The following is a 17,781-nucleotide window of genomic DNA, read 5'->3' as shown; positions in this document are numbered from 1 at the left end:
AGCAGAATCTTGCCAGGACTGGACGGCTGACCTCTACAGTCCCTTTTATCCCTAGAATATGAAGTGACACCAGCTAACAGAGATGCCTGCATTTACTTAAGAACCACGCTAATCAATGCAGTGTTTTGGCTCAGGATTATTGGCTCATGGTATCATGCTAGGCTCAGCTGCATTGCATACCATTGGCCTTGACACCTTTGGTTTTCTGGGTTGATGTGCCCACTCCTCATGAGCTAGAGAGCCCTTAGAAGCTGTGTGCTCCTGCATAGTTTGCAAAGCATCAGGTGTAAGATTCTATATTGTGGGAAGGTGTCAGGAAACAGTATAAGACCTCTAATAGGGATTCTTATTTGTGGGGGGAGTGGCTGCTACCTGACTACCTCAGTGCATGAGTACAGCACAAACGGGCTTTATTGGTGGGGCCTGGGAAGCTGTGACAGCCCAGCATGCAGACTGTGAGGGCTTGGACAGCTGCCAGGAGACAAGGGATGCGGGGCCAGCCTCAGTGGGCTCTGCTGCTTGGTTGTCCCTTCTCAGTTCTTAGAGGCAAGTGTGCAGGAAGAGGGCTCAGCACTTCACAAACTGGTGGGTGACCTCGTAAATTCCCACAGACTCCTGGGCCTTTTCGTCATAGTCAGTCCAGTCCTGTGGGGGAAAATGGCAGCGTTAGCCTCACGAGGCAGCCTAGGACAGTGTGGAGTGGGGAACTGCGATTTACAAGGCCCAGTTCAGGCTCTGACCCAGCCGTTCATGAACAGGTATCACCTAGAACAGAGCCAGGCTGTTCAGGCCTGAATTCCAGCTCTTCTAGCTTTGTGATTTTGGCAAGTCACTTAACCATTCTGATCCTCAGTCATTCTGATCCTCAGAGCTATTCTCTATTTTTTAAAAAAAGGGACAATACACTTCATGTTGAAAGAATCAAATGAGGTAACACATGTAAAATTACTTAGTACAGTGCCGGATACACGTTAAAGCTCAATAAATTCTAGTTACTGTTATGTGCTGTACAAACTGAAGTTTTGTCCTTCCTTTGAGGCCTGAACACAAGGTTTCCTTATCTGCAAGGCATTACTATGTCCAGTGATACAGTCAAGGCTCATTGTTTGTGGTAGTTATGTTCTACAAAGTCACCACAATGCTGACTTAGTGAATAATGAACCAATGCTCCCAGGAAAAACACAGGGTTAAACTCATGGGAGTTTACATCTGATCACAACACTGTTTTCAACCAATCGATACATAACCTTGTTTCATGTATGATTCTGTTTAAAAACACCTTTTTAATATACTATTGTTGATTCATTAAAATTGACCTCACAGCCAACAGCATTATAACTCATGCCTGAACAAAGCTTATCTATTACAGACTTTCTCTAGCAGGCACATCCCAGCCCTCATGCTGGGACACTTGGTGGAACTTCAGCATTACCCTTGGGGCCATCTTATACACCAAAACCAACAACAAAACACACAAAGATGTGCAGTCATCTTTCCATTGATGAGTCTTGTTCACCATAAAAGATAATTTCCACCACGTGCCCTACAGCACCCTGCACGGCCCCCAAGTCCCGTACCTTCTCCTGCAGATTAATGTCACTGAAGATGGTCCTCGATTCTACACCCTCAGCAGCAAACCCAGCCTGCAAGGGACAGAAAGGCAGTGAGTCTGAGGGGAAGGAGCCCGACCAGCGAACTGACTTTTCTCACAACACAGTTGGGAAGGGAGCACAGAGATGCAGTGTTGGCAGCTGTTCTGCAATAACTACTGAGCTTCCAGGGCCTGGCAGCTGCCTGGGACCAGAGTGGTTCCTCCAATTACAGCCTTAGATCAGAAGGCAGGAGCTGCAGGGTAAACCCTTCCACTACCAGACTGTCTGAAGACAGTCGAAGCTATAAAGGCTCAGATCACCCAAATGGTCCCAAGTACACTTAGCTGCAGCCTTTTGCTAACCATCCGCCAGCTGGGCATGTCGCCTCCCTCTCTGGATCTTAGTTTTCGTATTTATGAAACGAGGATGGTAATATTCTCTCTTCTGCCTACCTCACAGACTTGTGAGGTGAAAACGCCGCTCCAATAAAGTGGGATGAGCGCTGACTCGGAGTCAGAGAGACCTGCGTTCAAATTACAACACCCCTGCTTTCTAACTGTGTCACCCTGGGCAAGTTGCAAAACTTTGAAATTCTTTCCCTGTCTGAAAAACAGTACGGATAACTGCACAGGGTGTCTGGGAGGATTAAATCAGATAAACATGTAAAACTGACCAGCATGGTGTCCAACATATAGTAGCACTTAAATAATAATAATTCTTACAAAGGAGAATTCCTAGTTCATGGTCTCTGTAGGAAGCCAAGTTCTGCTATTGCCTCCTATAGGCCCTCCCCAAAGATACAGGTTTCCCAGGAAGACACACACCTGGGGTTGGAAATCAACTGGTTCAAGGCCCCGGCACTCAAACTCTACTATCGTCTTGAACTTCTCATTGTCTTCAACCTAGAAAGGAAATATATTGAGGAGGTAGGCCCAAATGGGCCCTTAGGATAACCCCATTGCCCCTACCCTTCCTGCCAAGCAGGTCCTTACTGCCCCTGTGAGCCCAGAATGGGACTTGGGATCAAATCACCCACTTCTGGTAGAAGCCTGCCTTAGCCACCTGCTCCCCACAAGACCCTGGACATGGATGCTGCAGTACAAAGAGTGTGGACTCTGGGGTCAGCCTGCCTAGATGGTCTTATTCCCTTCTGGGCCTGAGACTATCAAATAGAGGTGAGGAACCACTACAGATTTATTGTGAGAACTTGAAATATGTGTAAAGTACCCAGCAGAGTATCCAACACTATACTCAGTAACTTGTAGGTAAAATTACCAACATCACAAATACGAGCAAGAATGTTAAGCTACAAAGTCTCCAGATCATCTAAACGGCCTTTTGCTAACCACCTGCCATGCTGTGAAGGCAGAGGACCGACTTAAAGCCTTCAAAATGAGATTTGCTTGTAGAGGAGGCACCTATGAGCGAGGTGGTGTAGCCAGGAAATTCATGCCTACCTGACCCACGGGCCCAGAGACCCCAAGCACCATGCCTACATGTTCGCTCTCATTCTGCCACTCACTCTAAAAGCATTTCCTGCACACCAACCATGTGTGCTGGCCGTAGTATGCTGTTTGCTAATCTATCTCTTCCACCAGATTATGATTTACTTAAGGTGGTGTAGCCAGGCAATTCTTAAGGGCAAGTCCTCATTTGATTTCTCTTTAACTTCAGGACAAAGCTGAAGTTTGGCATGAATCTGACATTTTTCAAAAATACCAAATAAGAAATGGATAAACAGAAGTTAAATGCCCTTCTTTAAACACACAGACCCAAAGCACACACACCCTCCCTCACCTTTGAACTAATTTGTTATACAGTAATGAATAACTACCTAATAATATGGACAATATCAAGGATGGAAGGGACCATTCACAGGACTCTCCCCCCATGGTCTCAGAGAAGGCTCCCTAGACCTGCTAGGATGTAGATAAGGCAAATGCTCCCAGTGATGGAAACTGAATGGCCAGCTTGATCAGAAGTCCCCTGAGCTCCCACAGCCCAGCACTTACTAGAATAACTCTAGAACCCAGGCCTCCTAGCTTGGATTTAACCCCACCATGCCTGCCACTACAGCAGGCAACTTACATTGTAAGGTTTGATGGTGCTGCTCAAAATCTCTGAAACATCAAACAGAGGACAAAGTTGACTTGAGTCCATACGCTGGCCCTACCCCAAGCCCCCAGACGTGGGTCTGGGAAAGAGTCGGCTGCAGAAGCTCGGGCACCGCAGCTAACATGAGCCTGCTTCTGGTCTGGTATCAGGAAGCGAGGGGCTGGCCTCGCAGAGCTCAGCACTCATGGCCTGACCTACCAATGGAGTTTTCCCTCGAGCACAGCTTGCACTTCTGGACCATGGAGGCGCTGCCACGGCCTCCCTTCAGTGCCACACTGTCCTGGCAAGGAGTAAACACAAGCTCTAGTCACAAATCCGTCAGACGTAGGGTCCTGAAGAGACCCAGTCCCACCCCTTATCACCCAACTGAAGAGACCAAGACTCAGAGAGGGTGAGCGACTTGCTAGGACAAGAAACCTGGGGAGGCTTCTTAGGACCAAGGAAAGGGCTTCCCCTTGATTTTGAACTCTGCCTCACACCCCAAAGAAGGCTGTTATTGTTGATCCCACTAATGCCTGCCCCCCCAAACCACAAAAAGCAAGGTTCAAAGACCAGAGAGATTCGGGTCACAGATTCCCCAAATCCTGCCTAGAGATGCCTGTGTGTGTGTGTGTGTGTGTGTGTATGGTGGTGGTGGGGGAGCAGTTACCATCAGCCGAATGTATTGCCACTTCTCTGAAATCTCACCACAGTTGCCACATTTCATCTTGGGAGAGAAAGGAGCATTAGTAGTTAGTTCAGTTAGGCAGACAGTGAGGGAAGGGTAAGAAGGCAGGCTCCCACCCTACCTTCCTGCCAGCAATCTCCCCTCATCCTTACCACCAGCCCCACCAGGGACATAACCAGACATAACAGGCCAGGGTGCTTCTCCTGCTGGCAGCCCCCTCCTCTAAGAGGTGCCCAGGTTAGCTGGGGACTCAGGCTCGTGTGGCACAGAAACGGTCTCAACCGGCCCCCTCCCATCCACGCTGCTAGGTTAGAGCTTCCTGAGTTCCCACAGGCCCTGCCGTCCCTGGTGTAAGTGTTGTCCTCGGTTGTTACTGGTTTTCTGTCTCCTTCCCTAGTCTCTGTGCTTTCTGAAACCAAAGAACATCAATTCCCCAAGTAAGCCCTGGCACTCCGTCTTCAAAATATATGGGATTAAGGGTGGCCAGAGGCGTCCTGAAGCAGAAGCGGCTTTTGCCAAATACCCAAGGATGCTGAGATTCAGGCTAGAAGGAAAAGAGCAGACGCTCTGGGATCCGGGAGAGTGAAAGGACTTCTCGCTGAGAGGGGTCCTCTCCAGACCATGCCACTGGCAGACCCAGCTTTTCCAGTATGGGGTGGGGAAGCAGGGGTGGAGCCATGCACAGAGTTAAACGATTTCACAACAAAGCCAATCAACGAATAAAACAATATCCCTTCAAGCAGCCTTTCCTTTAGCATTTGTTTACAGACCATGAAATATTTAACGGAGAAAAAATTACAAAAGGAATTACAAGACACTGTCCATTAAGGACTAGCCAATAAGTTTTAAAAAGCAAATATAAAATTCTACCCAGAAAGAAACATTTGGCGGTTAAGCGCAGATCAGATAGGGGAACCTCTTTCCGGGCCCGGCCTCTGGCGCCCCCTCCCGGAACCTCGAAGTGCCCACAGCCTCTCGGGGCTCCTCCCCGCCCCGCCGGGCCCCGCCCCTGCAGCCGCACCTTCAGGTACCACCGGAAGTCCTCCCCCACAGGCCGGAGGTTAGTGACGTTCTCCAGCGTGGCTTTGAGCTGCAGCGCGATTTTCTGGAGGAAAGGGAGGGCCAAAGCGACTGCATTTCGCGCCTGCGCAGCCCCACGCCTGACCCCGGCCCGCCCGCCCCGGCCCGCGCGCGGCCTCTCCGCTCCTTTCCAGCGCAGGCCCGCTCCCCTCATCCTCTCCCGGCGCGAGCGCCCGCATCCCAGATCCACGCCGCCGCCGCGCCCCTGCCCCGGCAGCGTTCCGCTCCCGCCTCACCCCCATAGCGGCCCGGCTCCCCCGGCGCTGGCTGCGGTCGCTGCTTTCCGGCCCGTCGCAAACGGTGGGCGCCGCGTGCGCACTCGGGGCGGGCCTGGGCTCGCGGGGGCGGGTCTCCGCGCGCCGCTCCTTCCGGCGCAGCGGGGTTTTCGCTGCCTGTTGGTGCTTTAGGCCAGTGGTTCTCAGCCTTGGCTGCACATTGGAATCACCTGGGAATCTTTAAAATCCTGATTTCTGGGCCCCATCCTCCGGAAATTCTGTTTCTTTGTTATGGGGTGGGGCCACAGCATTATAACAAAGAAACAATTTCCGGAGACTGGGGCCCAGAAATCAGGATTTTAAAGATTCCCAGGTGATTCCAATGTGCAGCCAAGGCTGAGAACCACTGCTCTAGGCGAAGAAAACGGAGGCAACCCGAGGTCGCAGGTGGCCTGCCTGCAGCTATCAGTAGTGCGGGTGTTCGCTGAGCGCGGTCCGTGCCCGCAGGCGGGCAGGCGGGGGTGCCGCAGCAGCCTTCCTGGCCTCGGCTCTCCTGGCCCTTCACCCCTCCGCCTGCCCTCACCCACCTCCCGCCTGCTTCCCGCCTGCCCTGAGGCTCCTTACATTCCGTCGGCTCCCCCTCCTCGGCCGGCTTCGCAGATTCGGGGCCTTTGTCTCTAACGGTTTCTTCCTCTTGCCTCATCAAGAACCGCTTTCGGAGGGTGGTCCCGTGCACTCGTGCTCTTTGTGGTCCCCAAGCCTGGCTCCCCTGGCGCCCCTCTTCATCCTTTATACACTTACGGAACCTCGTTTTGTTGTACTGTACCCCGCGAATCACAGAAGGACGCCTCAAGAAGTTGAATTAAAGAGTCACATTTATTGCAATCTGGGACTAAGGGGCCATTCCCAAATCTCATAGCAATAAGATAGTGGCAAAACCAGACGTATATAGGCAAAAATCACAAAGGTATTGACTACATCCCAGGGTTTGGAATGTGGCACCTGGCTCACAAAAAAGCAGATTACAGATGCAGAATTAAGCATGTTAATTACAGTTTCAGGTCTCAGGGTCACTGAATTGACAGAAATACATTATCTAGAGTCCTTGGGTAACCTGGGTTAAACTTAGGCATGTTATCTAAATTACAGTTTTGGGTCTCACTGAGTTGATAGAAACACATTATCTAGAGCCCTCGGGTCTCCCGACCACTGAGTTGTCAGGACAATTTAGAGTAATTGCGCTGTCCTGGTCTCGGGACCACTGAGTCAGCTGGAACGCACCACCTGTGGCCACTAAAATAATTTATGGTAATTGTGCTGTCCTGTTTCCATGTACAGTAGAATGTGCTCTCTAAGACCAGTATAACAATCAATGGGATAGTCATTCAATCGATAAGGCATTCAGTCGAATGGGATGACTTATACAATAGAAAATCAAAGTAACCTGTCCATTGTTAAACAAAGCAAATAGGTACCATACTTCAGTTTTACGTGCCCTCTTGTCCGAGGCATATCTGAGCCCATACAGGTGCTGTAAACATGACCAAGAAGAGCCCATTTGAAACGCGTATAGCCTTCTGAGCGCCTCACGGTCATTTCGTTAAAGTTTGGGGTGACTATTTCAGATACCTACTTTACCACCAGTTGTCTCACTGCCCAAGTACCTGCCTGTAGAGCCAGGAACCTGGACATCTCAGGCCCCAGATCCACCTGTTGCCTTGACGGAGGCAGAGTCGGGTGTGCGTTTGCTGGGCGCGGTGGGAGCTCCGCTGTCAGACCTGGCACCTGTCCTAAGTGAGCTTGTCTGGAGGGTGGGAGCTTTGCCCAACCGTTTCCCCTCGGCCACATGACTCACGAAGGCCCAGTTCCTTTCAGTCCCACGATCTATTCAACCAGCAGTTCCTACAGATTCACCAAATTCCCACACTAGCTGTACCCACTAGGTCTCAGCTTTTTTTTTTTAATCTTCACCTGAGGACATCTTTTTCCATTGATTTCTAGAGAGTGGAGGGGAGGGTGGGGAAGAGAGAAACATCCGCATGAGACACATAGATTGCCTCCCACATGCACCCCTACCAGGGCTGGGGAAGCTGCAACCGAGGTAGGAGGTACACGCCCCTGACCGGGAATTGAACCCACAACCTGTCAGTCCGCAGGCGCACACCACCAGCTAGGGCAGGTCTCAGTTGTTAATAAATGTCGGTAGTCTGATTTTAAAATGTATTGGAGCCCTGGCTGGTGTGTGGCTTGGTTGCGTGTTGTCCCGTGCACTGATTCGGTTCCTGGTCAGGATATATACCCAGGTTGCAGGTTTGATCCTGTTGGGATGTGTACGGGAGGCAACCGATCGAATGTTTCTCTTCCTCTCTTAAAGTCAATAAAAAATATTTTTAAATGTATAGGAAAACTGTACTGATACTAGGTATTTTATCCCTTATATTAGTCTCTTCCATAATGAAATAGCTGTAAATATTTATCTATAAAAGATGATTTTTAAAAACCCAACCTCAGTTATCTCAGTAAACCCAACCACAATACCATTTTATACCTTAAAAAGACTATTTCATTAATATCAAATATCCAGTGTTCAAATTTCCATAATGTCAATTTAAAATTTTTTGAATCATGATCCAGATGGGATCCAAACATTGCATTATGAGTCTCTTAACTCTCCTTTAACCTATAGCTTCATGCTCCATCTGTATCTTATGTTTTATTGAAGCAACCAGATCCCTTTCCCTGGACTTTTCTCTGAATATTGCTGATTGGACTCCCACTGTATTTTTTAACATGTTTCTCTATTTTCATTTTTATTTAGTGATTTGAGAGAGAGGAAGGGGGAGAGAGACAGTTTGTTGTCCCACTTAGTTATGCATTCATTGGTTGATTCTTATATGCCCTGAGTGGGGATTGAACTTGCAACCTTGGCATATTGAGACAATACTCTAACCAACTGAGCTATAAGGCCAGGGTTATATTTTCTTATTTCCTATGAATTGGTAGTTTTATCTACAGAGTCGATTCAGTTAGATTTTGGGGCAATACCTTACACAGGGTGTTAGTGTTTTAAAAATTGGGCTCTGGCTGGGTGGCTTAGTCAGTTTGGAGGATCATCCCGTACATCAAAAGGTTGTGGGTTCCATGCCTGGTCAGGGCACACATCTAGGTTATGGTTTTGATCCCGTTGGGACACGTATAGGAGGTGGCTGATTGACGTTTCTCTCTTGCATCAATGTTTCTGTCTCTCTCTAAAAATCAATAAAAACATATCCTCAGGTGAGGATTTTAAAAAAAAGTAATTGAAAAGAGTTCACACGTTTAGAAGTCCCTATAAAATAATAATTGTATTTTGTTATATATTTATTGAAGACAATCATTTACAGTTTATAAAAAAAAATATTGGCCTTCTATTCACAAAAATTTCCTGATAATGGTAATGAAAACCAGCTACTCCCACCCCCCTAGTGTCCACACCAATATTCAATCTAGATTGGTTTAATCTTGAAGTGCAATCCAATAAGACTGAAGACCAAACACTTCAGGTCCTGGACAAGATAATAAAATACTCGTAAGCCTTCTGGGTCCCTAAAATGCAAAAGGAAAAAAATGTTTAAAAAGCAGAGACAACTGGCAAGATAATACCACTTAACGCAAATTATGTACCAAGGCATTACTCATAAAGGTATTTACAGAATTAAAACTTTGAAATCAGAGTTCAAAAAGGGAGGAAAAGGCTACATGCTACATATTAAAACGGAATATGAGGTCATTTAAAATGTTAAGGTTTTAAAAATTGGGGAAATGTTTATATTAAGTGAAAAAAATCATTCAAATAACATTATTGGTCTAAATATTTTTCAGTGCCTTTAAAAACTATATTTTTTAATGCTCAGAAAAAAGATAAGAAATACTTTAAGCCAGTGGTCGCCAACTGGTGGTCCTCAGATCACTGGTGGCCTGTGAGGTCCAAAAGGTTGGGGACTGCTGCTTTAAGCCCAGCTGGTATGCTCAGTGGTTGAGCATCGACCTATGAACCAGAAGGTCACGGGTTAAATTCCCAGTCAGGGCACGTGCCCAGGTTGCAGGCTCCATGCCCAGTGTGCGACTTGTAGGAGGCAGCCAAACACTGATTCTCTCTCAGCATTGATGTTTCTATCTCTCTCTCCCTCTTCCTTCCTCTCTGAAATCCATAAAAATATATTTAAAAAATACTTTACAGTATTAATGGTTGTCTAATTGACAGGTTTATGGGTGATTTTCCCCTTACATTTTTAGGTTTCCTTTATTTTCCATAATGAGCATGTATAAGTTTCAGAATTAGGAAAACTTTTTTTAAGAAGTAGTACTAGTCAGGATCAAGAGGCTGAAGGTTACTACAGCATAACTGGCTAAGAATAGAGACTGTCCAAAGGAAGACAACTATGCCCACCATGTACTAAAAGTAAGCCATGTCTAATCCCAAATGCCCAAAACACAGGAGCCCAAGAGATTTTCAAATTCTGAGGACTCTTCAGCATACTTTTTTTTTATACTTTTTTTTTTTTCGCAGCATACTTTATAATTTGCCCTCCTGACATGAATTTTTAAATTTATATTACAAATAATTTCAAGTTTCACCCAAATCTAGTCTGAATGACTAACATCAAGGAAGGTAGTTAGACTTAACGACTCTACAGTTTATCTTAAGCACTTGTATTGGCATATTTCATTTTTCTGTTCTGGACAGATTCTTACCCACACTAGCTGCTCCAGTGGCATTACTGTGTGTGTCACTGAGAAGTTCTTATTAGTAACTAGAGGCCTGATGCACAAAATTCGTGCAAGGGACTCAGCCCTTGCAGCCCCGGCTTCGTCTGAAGGTCATTTGGCTGCCCAGTCTAATTAGCATATTACACTTTTATGCTAATTAGATCACACGGCCAAACAACCTTCTAGACGAAGCCATCATGGCGGGGGGCGATCAGGCAGGCAGAGGGGTTGGGGCGACCAGGCAGGCAAGCAGAGTGGTTAGGAGCCAGCGGTCCCGGATTGTGAGAGGGTGCAGGCTGGGCTGAGGGGACACCCCTCCCCCACCCCGTGCACAAATTATGTGCACTGAGACTCTAGTTATAGATAACTGGACAAAAGGTCAAAAGCAATAGGAGCAAGTCTTGAAAATAATTTAGAGCCTATCTCCATCTGTACCGGATCTTACCATATGGTCCCAATTTGTTTAAGGGTTTCATATCAATCTGCTGCAAAACAGACACATCTGGACATACAGATTATGTACACTTACTTGGACTGATTGACATCAATGAGGGAACCAATTTTTGATGTTGTAAAAGAAATGTGTTCATCTCCAATGACGATTTCAAGCTCCTGGAAACATTTAAAAATGTTTAAAATCAAGCCAAATTGGGTTGTTCATTAAGTACACAGGAGGTTCATCTGCCAAATCACACAAACTCTATCTACTACACATAAACAAGACCAATTCCCTCTGAGCAGTAAATTGTCTAGGTACTAGAAGCAAAGAGATAAATACTCGCTTGAGTAGCTCATATTTTTAGAGGAAGTTGTGTCGGTAATTTGGAAGAAATTACATAATTGTTTTGTATACGTGTTTTTGTTGTTAACAGTGTAGAGTAACATGTATGTTTTATAAATACCAAGAATCTTAACTTTTCTGGGCAACATGGGACAATTTTGGACAATGATAAGTGCTATGAAGACGATCAAACATCTTTTTTTAAATGACAGGGAGAGGTGTTTTCTTTATTTATTTGGATTCTGTCCTTTAATAATTTTCAGAGGAAAGCCATGCAGTGGCGTCTGGCTCAGCAGAGACATTGATCAAAGATTTGTAAAAATGGCAGGTTTGCAGACCTTGGGTAATGTACATCAAATTCAGCAAGCCAAGGAGTGAATTTTTCATGATGGAGTTCTTACTACTCACTGGTTCTGGGCCAGTTTTCCATAGCCTCCTAATGGGGAGAGGTGTTTTAGATATGATGGACAGACAAGATATCACTGAAAAAGTGACATATGAAGGCTTTAATAATAAAGTTTTAGAAAAAATATTTCAGGAAGCATGTAGCAAATACAAAGGTCCTAAACTAAGAACAACAGGTATGTCTAAAGGACAGAAATAAGACCAGTGAGGTCTGAACACAGCCAGAGATTGTAAGATAAGGTGGGAGTTTGGATTTTATTTTAAATGCAGTGGAAAGCTACTAGAGCAAGCATGTCAAACTCAAAGGCTAACATGGGCCAAATAAACAAGGTTTAAGTTTATGTAGGCTGCAAAAAGACAAAAGCTTCAATTTTCATAGAAACACAGGTTTATTTCGACAGAGACATGCTGAATACAAAGGGCTGAAACAAATGAGTGATCATTAACATAAAATAATAGAACATTTTAATAAAAATTAATATTTTTTCTTGGACATTAATTTACTAGACACTGAATAACTGCACAAATTAATAAGCGTAATGCAAATAAACCTATTTTTCTTGTTCTCCGAAAGTGAAATATTTCTGTTGCGCACACCAAACAAGTCAGTCCAAGACTAATGATGTGACAATTGGCTGCTAAAATATTCACTGCTAGTATTAGTGGAGAGAAATGGTACGCCTGTGCTTAAGGGAAATGAATGCAACATGATTATAGTAATCAGTCATTAGCGAATGTTGTAGTTATTTATTAAAAATTATGGATAACAGGATATTGTAAAAATTAAGTTATGAAATTTTTATTAAAACGTTTCTTACAACCGTTATATTGACTGGGCCACAAAAATATTCGTTGTGGGCTGAGAGTTTGACATGCTTGTACCAGAGAGTTTAAAATTAGTGGAATACAGTAAGCCCTTACTTAAATTGTTGGTTGGTTCTGTGACTTTAAGCAAAGCGATAGATTATAACAACCAACTTTATCATAGGCTAACTGGTAGAAATAACAGTTAAATTCATATGGCATCTCATCACATTATAAGGAAGCCATATTAAATAGAATGACGTTATTTGAGGACCTGCTATACATAAATAAATTTACATTTTACAAGATTACTCTGGCTTCAGGTTGGAAAATGGGCTGCACAGGATAAGAGAAACAAAAAAATCAATTAGAAGTCAGGATTAGGAAAGAAGTAGATGAGGTTAGTGGCTTGCATGATTTTCCTTCCATTAGACTGTCAGACTATTGAAATAACTATGTTCTATTTATCTTTGTATCTTCACACTGCTTTGTCTATAGTAATAAGTAAGGTGGGCAGCAAAACCCTGAGAAGAGGGAGAGGGAAGGTCACAAGAAGAAACTCAGGGCTGGACTCCTGGTGGTCAGCAGCACTTCTTGCTCTCTCTCTTCCTTCCTAAGGGTTAACTGCTTCCTTAGATCAAGGTGCTCGTAATCTGCCCGAGTAGGGCTCCATATGCACGCGTGCACGCACACAAGTGGAAGATTCAGTGTCCTATGGAGAGTAGTCAACTTATCTTATTTGTAAGATTTCTGCACTGGGAATAGCTGCTAAAACACTCACCTGCCGGCCCACTCGGTCCGGGGGAGGCCACAAAGCATCATCCTCTTTGGTAATTTCACTGTCATCAATTATTCTCTTCAGTTCCTCCATCACACTCTTATGTACATACGCCTGAAAGTAAGTTAAAAAACAGAATTTAAGTTGTATTCCTAAGCAGCATTCTGCCTCAGATAGTGATTAAAGATAAAAAAAAAAACAACAAAAAAAAACCCGCTCCTGAAAAGTCATTTCTGGCACCTCTGCAAATGGGAAGACATTCAGGCTTGACCTCAGCATGCTGAAGAGGGCAGGGTCAGAAGTGCCCAATGATTACACCTCCGTACCCCATATGGTTGTTTCTACTTCTTGGCACATCCTATTCATATGGACCTCTCCTTACCTACACATCTAACTCACACCTAGACCGAAAATAGATCTCTGTGTAACCCTGGTTATTCTTAACTAGATGACATGCTTCTGAAAAGCAGAGACATGTCTTTTAAATACACTCTACATAGCCTAACTAATAATAGACAAAGATGCAAATTGACCGTACCTTTGCTACCCCCCACCACTGGCTAATCAGAACGATATGCAAATTAACAAAGATGGTGGCTAATTTGCATATACCGGCTGGGAGCGAAGACTGAAGACACCGTAGAAGGAAGCCAAGCAACGGAGCCGAGGTAGCGGAGATGGGTGGGAGAGAAGTGGCAGAGAAGGGCGGGGTAGGAGCGGCAGAGAAGGGAGGGGTAGGAGTGGCAGAGACTGGCGACGGGCGGGGTAGGAAAGGCAGAGATGTGAGCGAAGCCCTATTCTTGCAGGAATCTTCCTGCAAACAGGCCTCTACTTAGTTTATATTAAAAAAAAAAAAAAAAAAAAAAAGAAGCTCCGCCAGTGTGGCTCCGTGATTGACCTATGAACCAGGAGGTCCCAGTTTGATTCTTGGTCAGGGCACATGCCTAGGTTGGGGGCTTGGTCCCCAGTGTGGGGCATGCAGGAGGTAGCCAAACAATGATTCTCATCATTGATGGTTTTTTCTCTCTCTCCCCCTTCCTCTCTGAAATCAATAAAAATATCTATTTTTTTAAAAAAGGTGCTGACATGTAAGCATAAAACTGATCGCTAATACTATATAATAGAAGGCCAGTGACCATAAGCATAACAACCAGAACGACCGCTCGACCAGTCACCATGAGCTGTATTGACCACCTCTCGCCCCCCCACCCTCCCTCCACCCCCGCCAACCGAGGTGAACGGCGGTGGGGCGGGACTGGCGAGCGGGTTGAACAGCCGACCTCTTGGTCCCTCCCCACAGCCCGCAGGCTCCGGGGAACCAGAGCCATGCTGTGATCAAGGAACCACGGGGAACCAGGGGGTGGCAGTGGAGTGGGACTGGGGACTGGTGAGCAGGCAGAAGATGGCCCTGATTGCAGGCTAGGCCTAGGGACCCTACCCGAGCACGATTTTGTGTGCTGGGCCTCTAGTTAAATATAACAGTATGAAAATATACTGATTGTTAAGATAGTTTCAAATCAGGGGTGACTTTGAACAAGTTCCATAAATCATATCTGGGCTTTCACAGTCTTATCTGTAAAGGGTATCTAATATCATCCATTACCCGGGCTTATAATCACGATCAAATAAGATCATGTATGTAAAATATCTAGTGTCATGCCTGGCATCTAACAAGCATTCAATAAGGTTAACCATTTTTCCATGCTCCCTTTCCCATTCAAATGCAAATTAGAGCTTCACTGAGTGCTGTGTACCAGGGAATATACCAAATACTTTGAGTGGGGATTAGCTCTTATTTGTTTTTATTGCAGAGGAAGAAACTGAATTGATCAAGTTCAGCTGGGAAATTTGCCCAAGGCCACATAGTTAGTAAGCAGCAGATTCAGGGTTCAAGCCAAGATCTGCAAGACTTCACGTGATAGCCAATAACTGATTCAGTGTTGTGAAAGAAAATATAAACTAAAAGATCTGAGAAAACCATTAGAAGCTGTCTACAGACATGTTTATACTTTCCTCTTCTTTATCTTCATTACTACTCCCAGAAAGAACAAAAAAAGACAAAAGGCTAAACTGTAGTGAATGAGAAAGTCTCTCAGAAGGCTCATTACCTCTTTTCTGATCATGACATCATTCTTGTAATTGCTGTTGTTGGCATATCTCAATTTCCCTGTGAGGGGGGAAAAAATCAATATATAATAAAAACATATGACTAAATCATCATTAGCCTACTAAGACTGCCAGCTGTTGCTTAAAACGGCTTAAAACGTATTCTAACTTTTTAAATGTTTACACCTTTAGTGTTTCAACAATACATTTTTTCAGTTCTTCACTTTAGGCTATTAAATAGCCTCACAGCCAAAACTATAGCTGATGCTGAATTACAGATCTTGCAAAAGGTAGCTCAGGTAGGACAAAAGAACTCAGGTAGGATCATATTTCTGCAGGTTAATGTCCTAAGCTGAAAACAGGGATAGTGATTGGTCACTTACCTGCACACAAGGCCTGCTGAGGCTCAAATGAGTTATGAAAGCCTTTGAAAAATATAATTTACATACATTATCATGTGACTGTGTAATATTCTGAAATATTCCTGTGACAAAAAAGTTGTGGTGTTAGCCCTGGCCAGTACGGCTCGGTTGGTTGGAATGTTGTCCCGTGAATTAAGGGTTTCGTGTTTGATCCCTAGCCAGGGTGGGTATGAGGCAACCAATAGATTTTCTCTCTCACATCAATGTTTCTCTCTCTAAAAATCAATGAACATATCCTTGGGTGAAGATTGAAAAAAAAAGTTGTGGTTTTATTACTTAACACATTTAGTACACAAGTCTCTCTGTGTATATATGCATTCAACAGGCTAATCTGGGTATACGGTGGGTACGAAAAAGATAAAAGGCAAATTAAATGATGCCTCACTGTACTCTCTACCTCAAGACTCTTTCCTTTCAGTTCATTCTCCACACAGTGGACAAAGTGATGTATAACAGCAAGATCTGATCAGTTTACTCTAATACGGACAATGGCTTCCCCCTGCCTTCTTGGCCACGGTAAAATCCAAATTCAACATGGCACACTGCTAAACTGAGCCTCTGCCTGCCTCTCCAGGCTCCCTCCTGCAAGAGCTCTCTCTCACATCAGACTATGTACTTGGTTTCTGTCTGAAACGTCCCATGCGCTTTGTGGTTTTCAGCCTCTTTGCCATTAAGGCTGTCCAAAATGCATTCTTAACTCCTGTCTGCCTACACAACTCCTCCTCACTGAAAACGCGCATCCCCCTTCCCTCATGTTTTGCCGGGAAACCTCTGAACCCTCGGCTAGATTAGGTGCCTTCTTTCTGTTCCGAGTCCCTCTGCTCCTTTCTCCCACAGCCCCTAATACTGTGTCTCCTCACTGTTTACAAACCTACTTCCTTCACAAATGCAGCTTGTCAGATTCACCTCTGTGCCCCCATGTAGTAGATTTCTATCATCTTTGACTCCTTTTCCTCACCACGCGCCCCCTCCCTAAATCCTATAACTGACAGTCATATTGGTTCTGCCTTGAACAGTACCCCAAGTCCTTCTCTCCACTTTCACCCTAGTCCCTACCAGCACCCCTTCTGTCTCGACAATTGTTAACTGTCTCCCAATAGGAGGCCCTGTTTCCACTTTAGCTCATTCTGTACCCGATCACTGGAATACTTTTTCAAGAACAGATCACACCTCTTCTCTGCTTAAAACTTTCCCACTGCTTCCTGCTGTACTTAGAATAAAATCCAAACTCTTTACCTGGCCTATAAAGACCTACACGTCGTGGCCACGGCCTACCTCTCCCATATTATCTCCTACTTTTCTCCCCAGCCACACGGGCACCTGGAATAGGCCTCGCTCACCCCGCCCTGTGGCCCCGACACCTGTTGCTCCCTCGGACTAGATGCTCTTTTGGGGCGTCACAAGCTGGCTCCTTTTCAATCAAGGTTCAGGTCAAATATCCCCTTTTCAGAGAGCTCCCCAACGGTCGCCCTATTTAAACCCAGCCCGTCATTTTGTTCATTTCCGACCACCCATCACGGTCTGGAATCCCTTTGATGACTTCTCTCCCAGCCCTAGAATAAAAGCTCCCCGCGAGAGGAAGCTTGCCTATCGTCCGCGCCCGCATCCCAGGTAGTGAAACGGCGCCCGGGGCAGAGCGGGCGTGCACCCAGCGCCTGCGGAAGCACCCTGTGAAAATGTCACAACGGAAGACGCCCCGGACAGACAGAGCCCGTGGGGCGGACACAGGCGTGCTTCTCCCAGAGCCCGGCCTTCCTCCTCCAGCCCCCCGCACGTTCCCGGCCCCCGGCCGCCCCCGGCCTCGGCCCCGCGCCCGGGGCCGCTCTCACCATCCGGTCGGAACTCAAATTCCAGGAATTCGTGGCCGAACTTGCCCTTGTGACCCACGTAGTAACGCAGATAAAAGTCACTCTCCATGGCTCGCGAAAGGCCACTGAGACCAAACTTGAACAGCGATCCGTAGCGCCGCCCGCGCCCGGCAGTGACGTTTAGCGGCGCGCGGAAGTGACGCAAGGCAACCCCGTTCGCGTAGCTCCTCTTGCGCCCCCGCCCGGAGGTGGGGACGAG

At 45.8% G+C, this 17,781-nt stretch overlaps 2 protein-coding genes across 6 annotated transcripts; both read right to left on the bottom strand.

The window, feature by feature from the left end:
• Positions 1-393: 393 nt before the first annotated feature.
• Positions 394-5,905, bottom strand: CZIB (CXXC motif containing zinc binding protein). 4 transcript variants are annotated; one of them, XM_059689542.1, is made up of 8 exons: positions 5,691-5,905; positions 5,396-5,479; positions 4,357-4,413; positions 3,906-3,987; positions 3,681-3,712; positions 2,417-2,494; positions 1,578-1,643; positions 394-645 (listed from the first exon to the last, which is right to left on the bottom strand). In XM_059689542.1, exons 1-8 carry the CDS (start codon positions 5,694-5,696, stop codon positions 568-570), a joined length of 483 nt encoding a protein of 160 aa, XP_059545525.1. In that variant the 5' UTR covers positions 5,697-5,905; the 3' UTR covers positions 394-567. The 4 variants fall into 4 exon arrangements, with proteins under 4 accessions (XP_059545525.1, XP_059545522.1, XP_059545523.1 ...); XM_059689539.1 differs by lacking the exon at positions 4,357-4,413 and having other exon boundaries at positions 5,691-5,821; XM_059689540.1 differs by lacking the exon at positions 5,396-5,479 and having other exon boundaries at positions 5,691-5,714.
• A 3,095-nt stretch (positions 5,906-9,000) lies between these two features.
• On the bottom strand, positions 9,001-17,726 carry MAGOH (mago homolog, exon junction complex subunit). 2 transcript variants are annotated; one of them, XR_009451979.1, is made up of 6 exons: positions 17,544-17,725; positions 15,295-15,353; positions 13,190-13,300; positions 10,948-11,030; positions 9,581-9,696; positions 9,001-9,254 (listed from the first exon to the last, which is right to left on the bottom strand). XR_009451979.1 is itself a non-coding variant. In XM_059689535.1 (5 exons), the coding sequence occupies exons 1-5, from the start codon at positions 17,629-17,631 to the stop codon at positions 9,155-9,157; spliced, it is 441 nt and encodes a 146-aa protein (XP_059545518.1). In that variant the 5' UTR covers positions 17,632-17,726; the 3' UTR covers positions 9,001-9,154. The 2 variants fall into 2 exon arrangements, 1 of the variants encoding a protein (XP_059545518.1); XM_059689535.1 differs by lacking the exon at positions 9,581-9,696 and having other exon boundaries at positions 17,544-17,726.
• Positions 17,727-17,781: the final 55 nt, after the last annotated feature.

The sequence above is a fragment of the Myotis daubentonii genome, chromosome 3 (genome assembly GCF_963259705.1).
Source record: "Myotis daubentonii chromosome 3, mMyoDau2.1, whole genome shotgun sequence".
NCBI classification, from domain to species: domain Eukaryota; kingdom Metazoa; phylum Chordata; class Mammalia; order Chiroptera; family Vespertilionidae; genus Myotis; species Myotis daubentonii.
The sequence above is the reverse complement of the archived record's forward strand: the minus strand, read 5'-3'. Positions and strand labels throughout refer to the sequence as shown.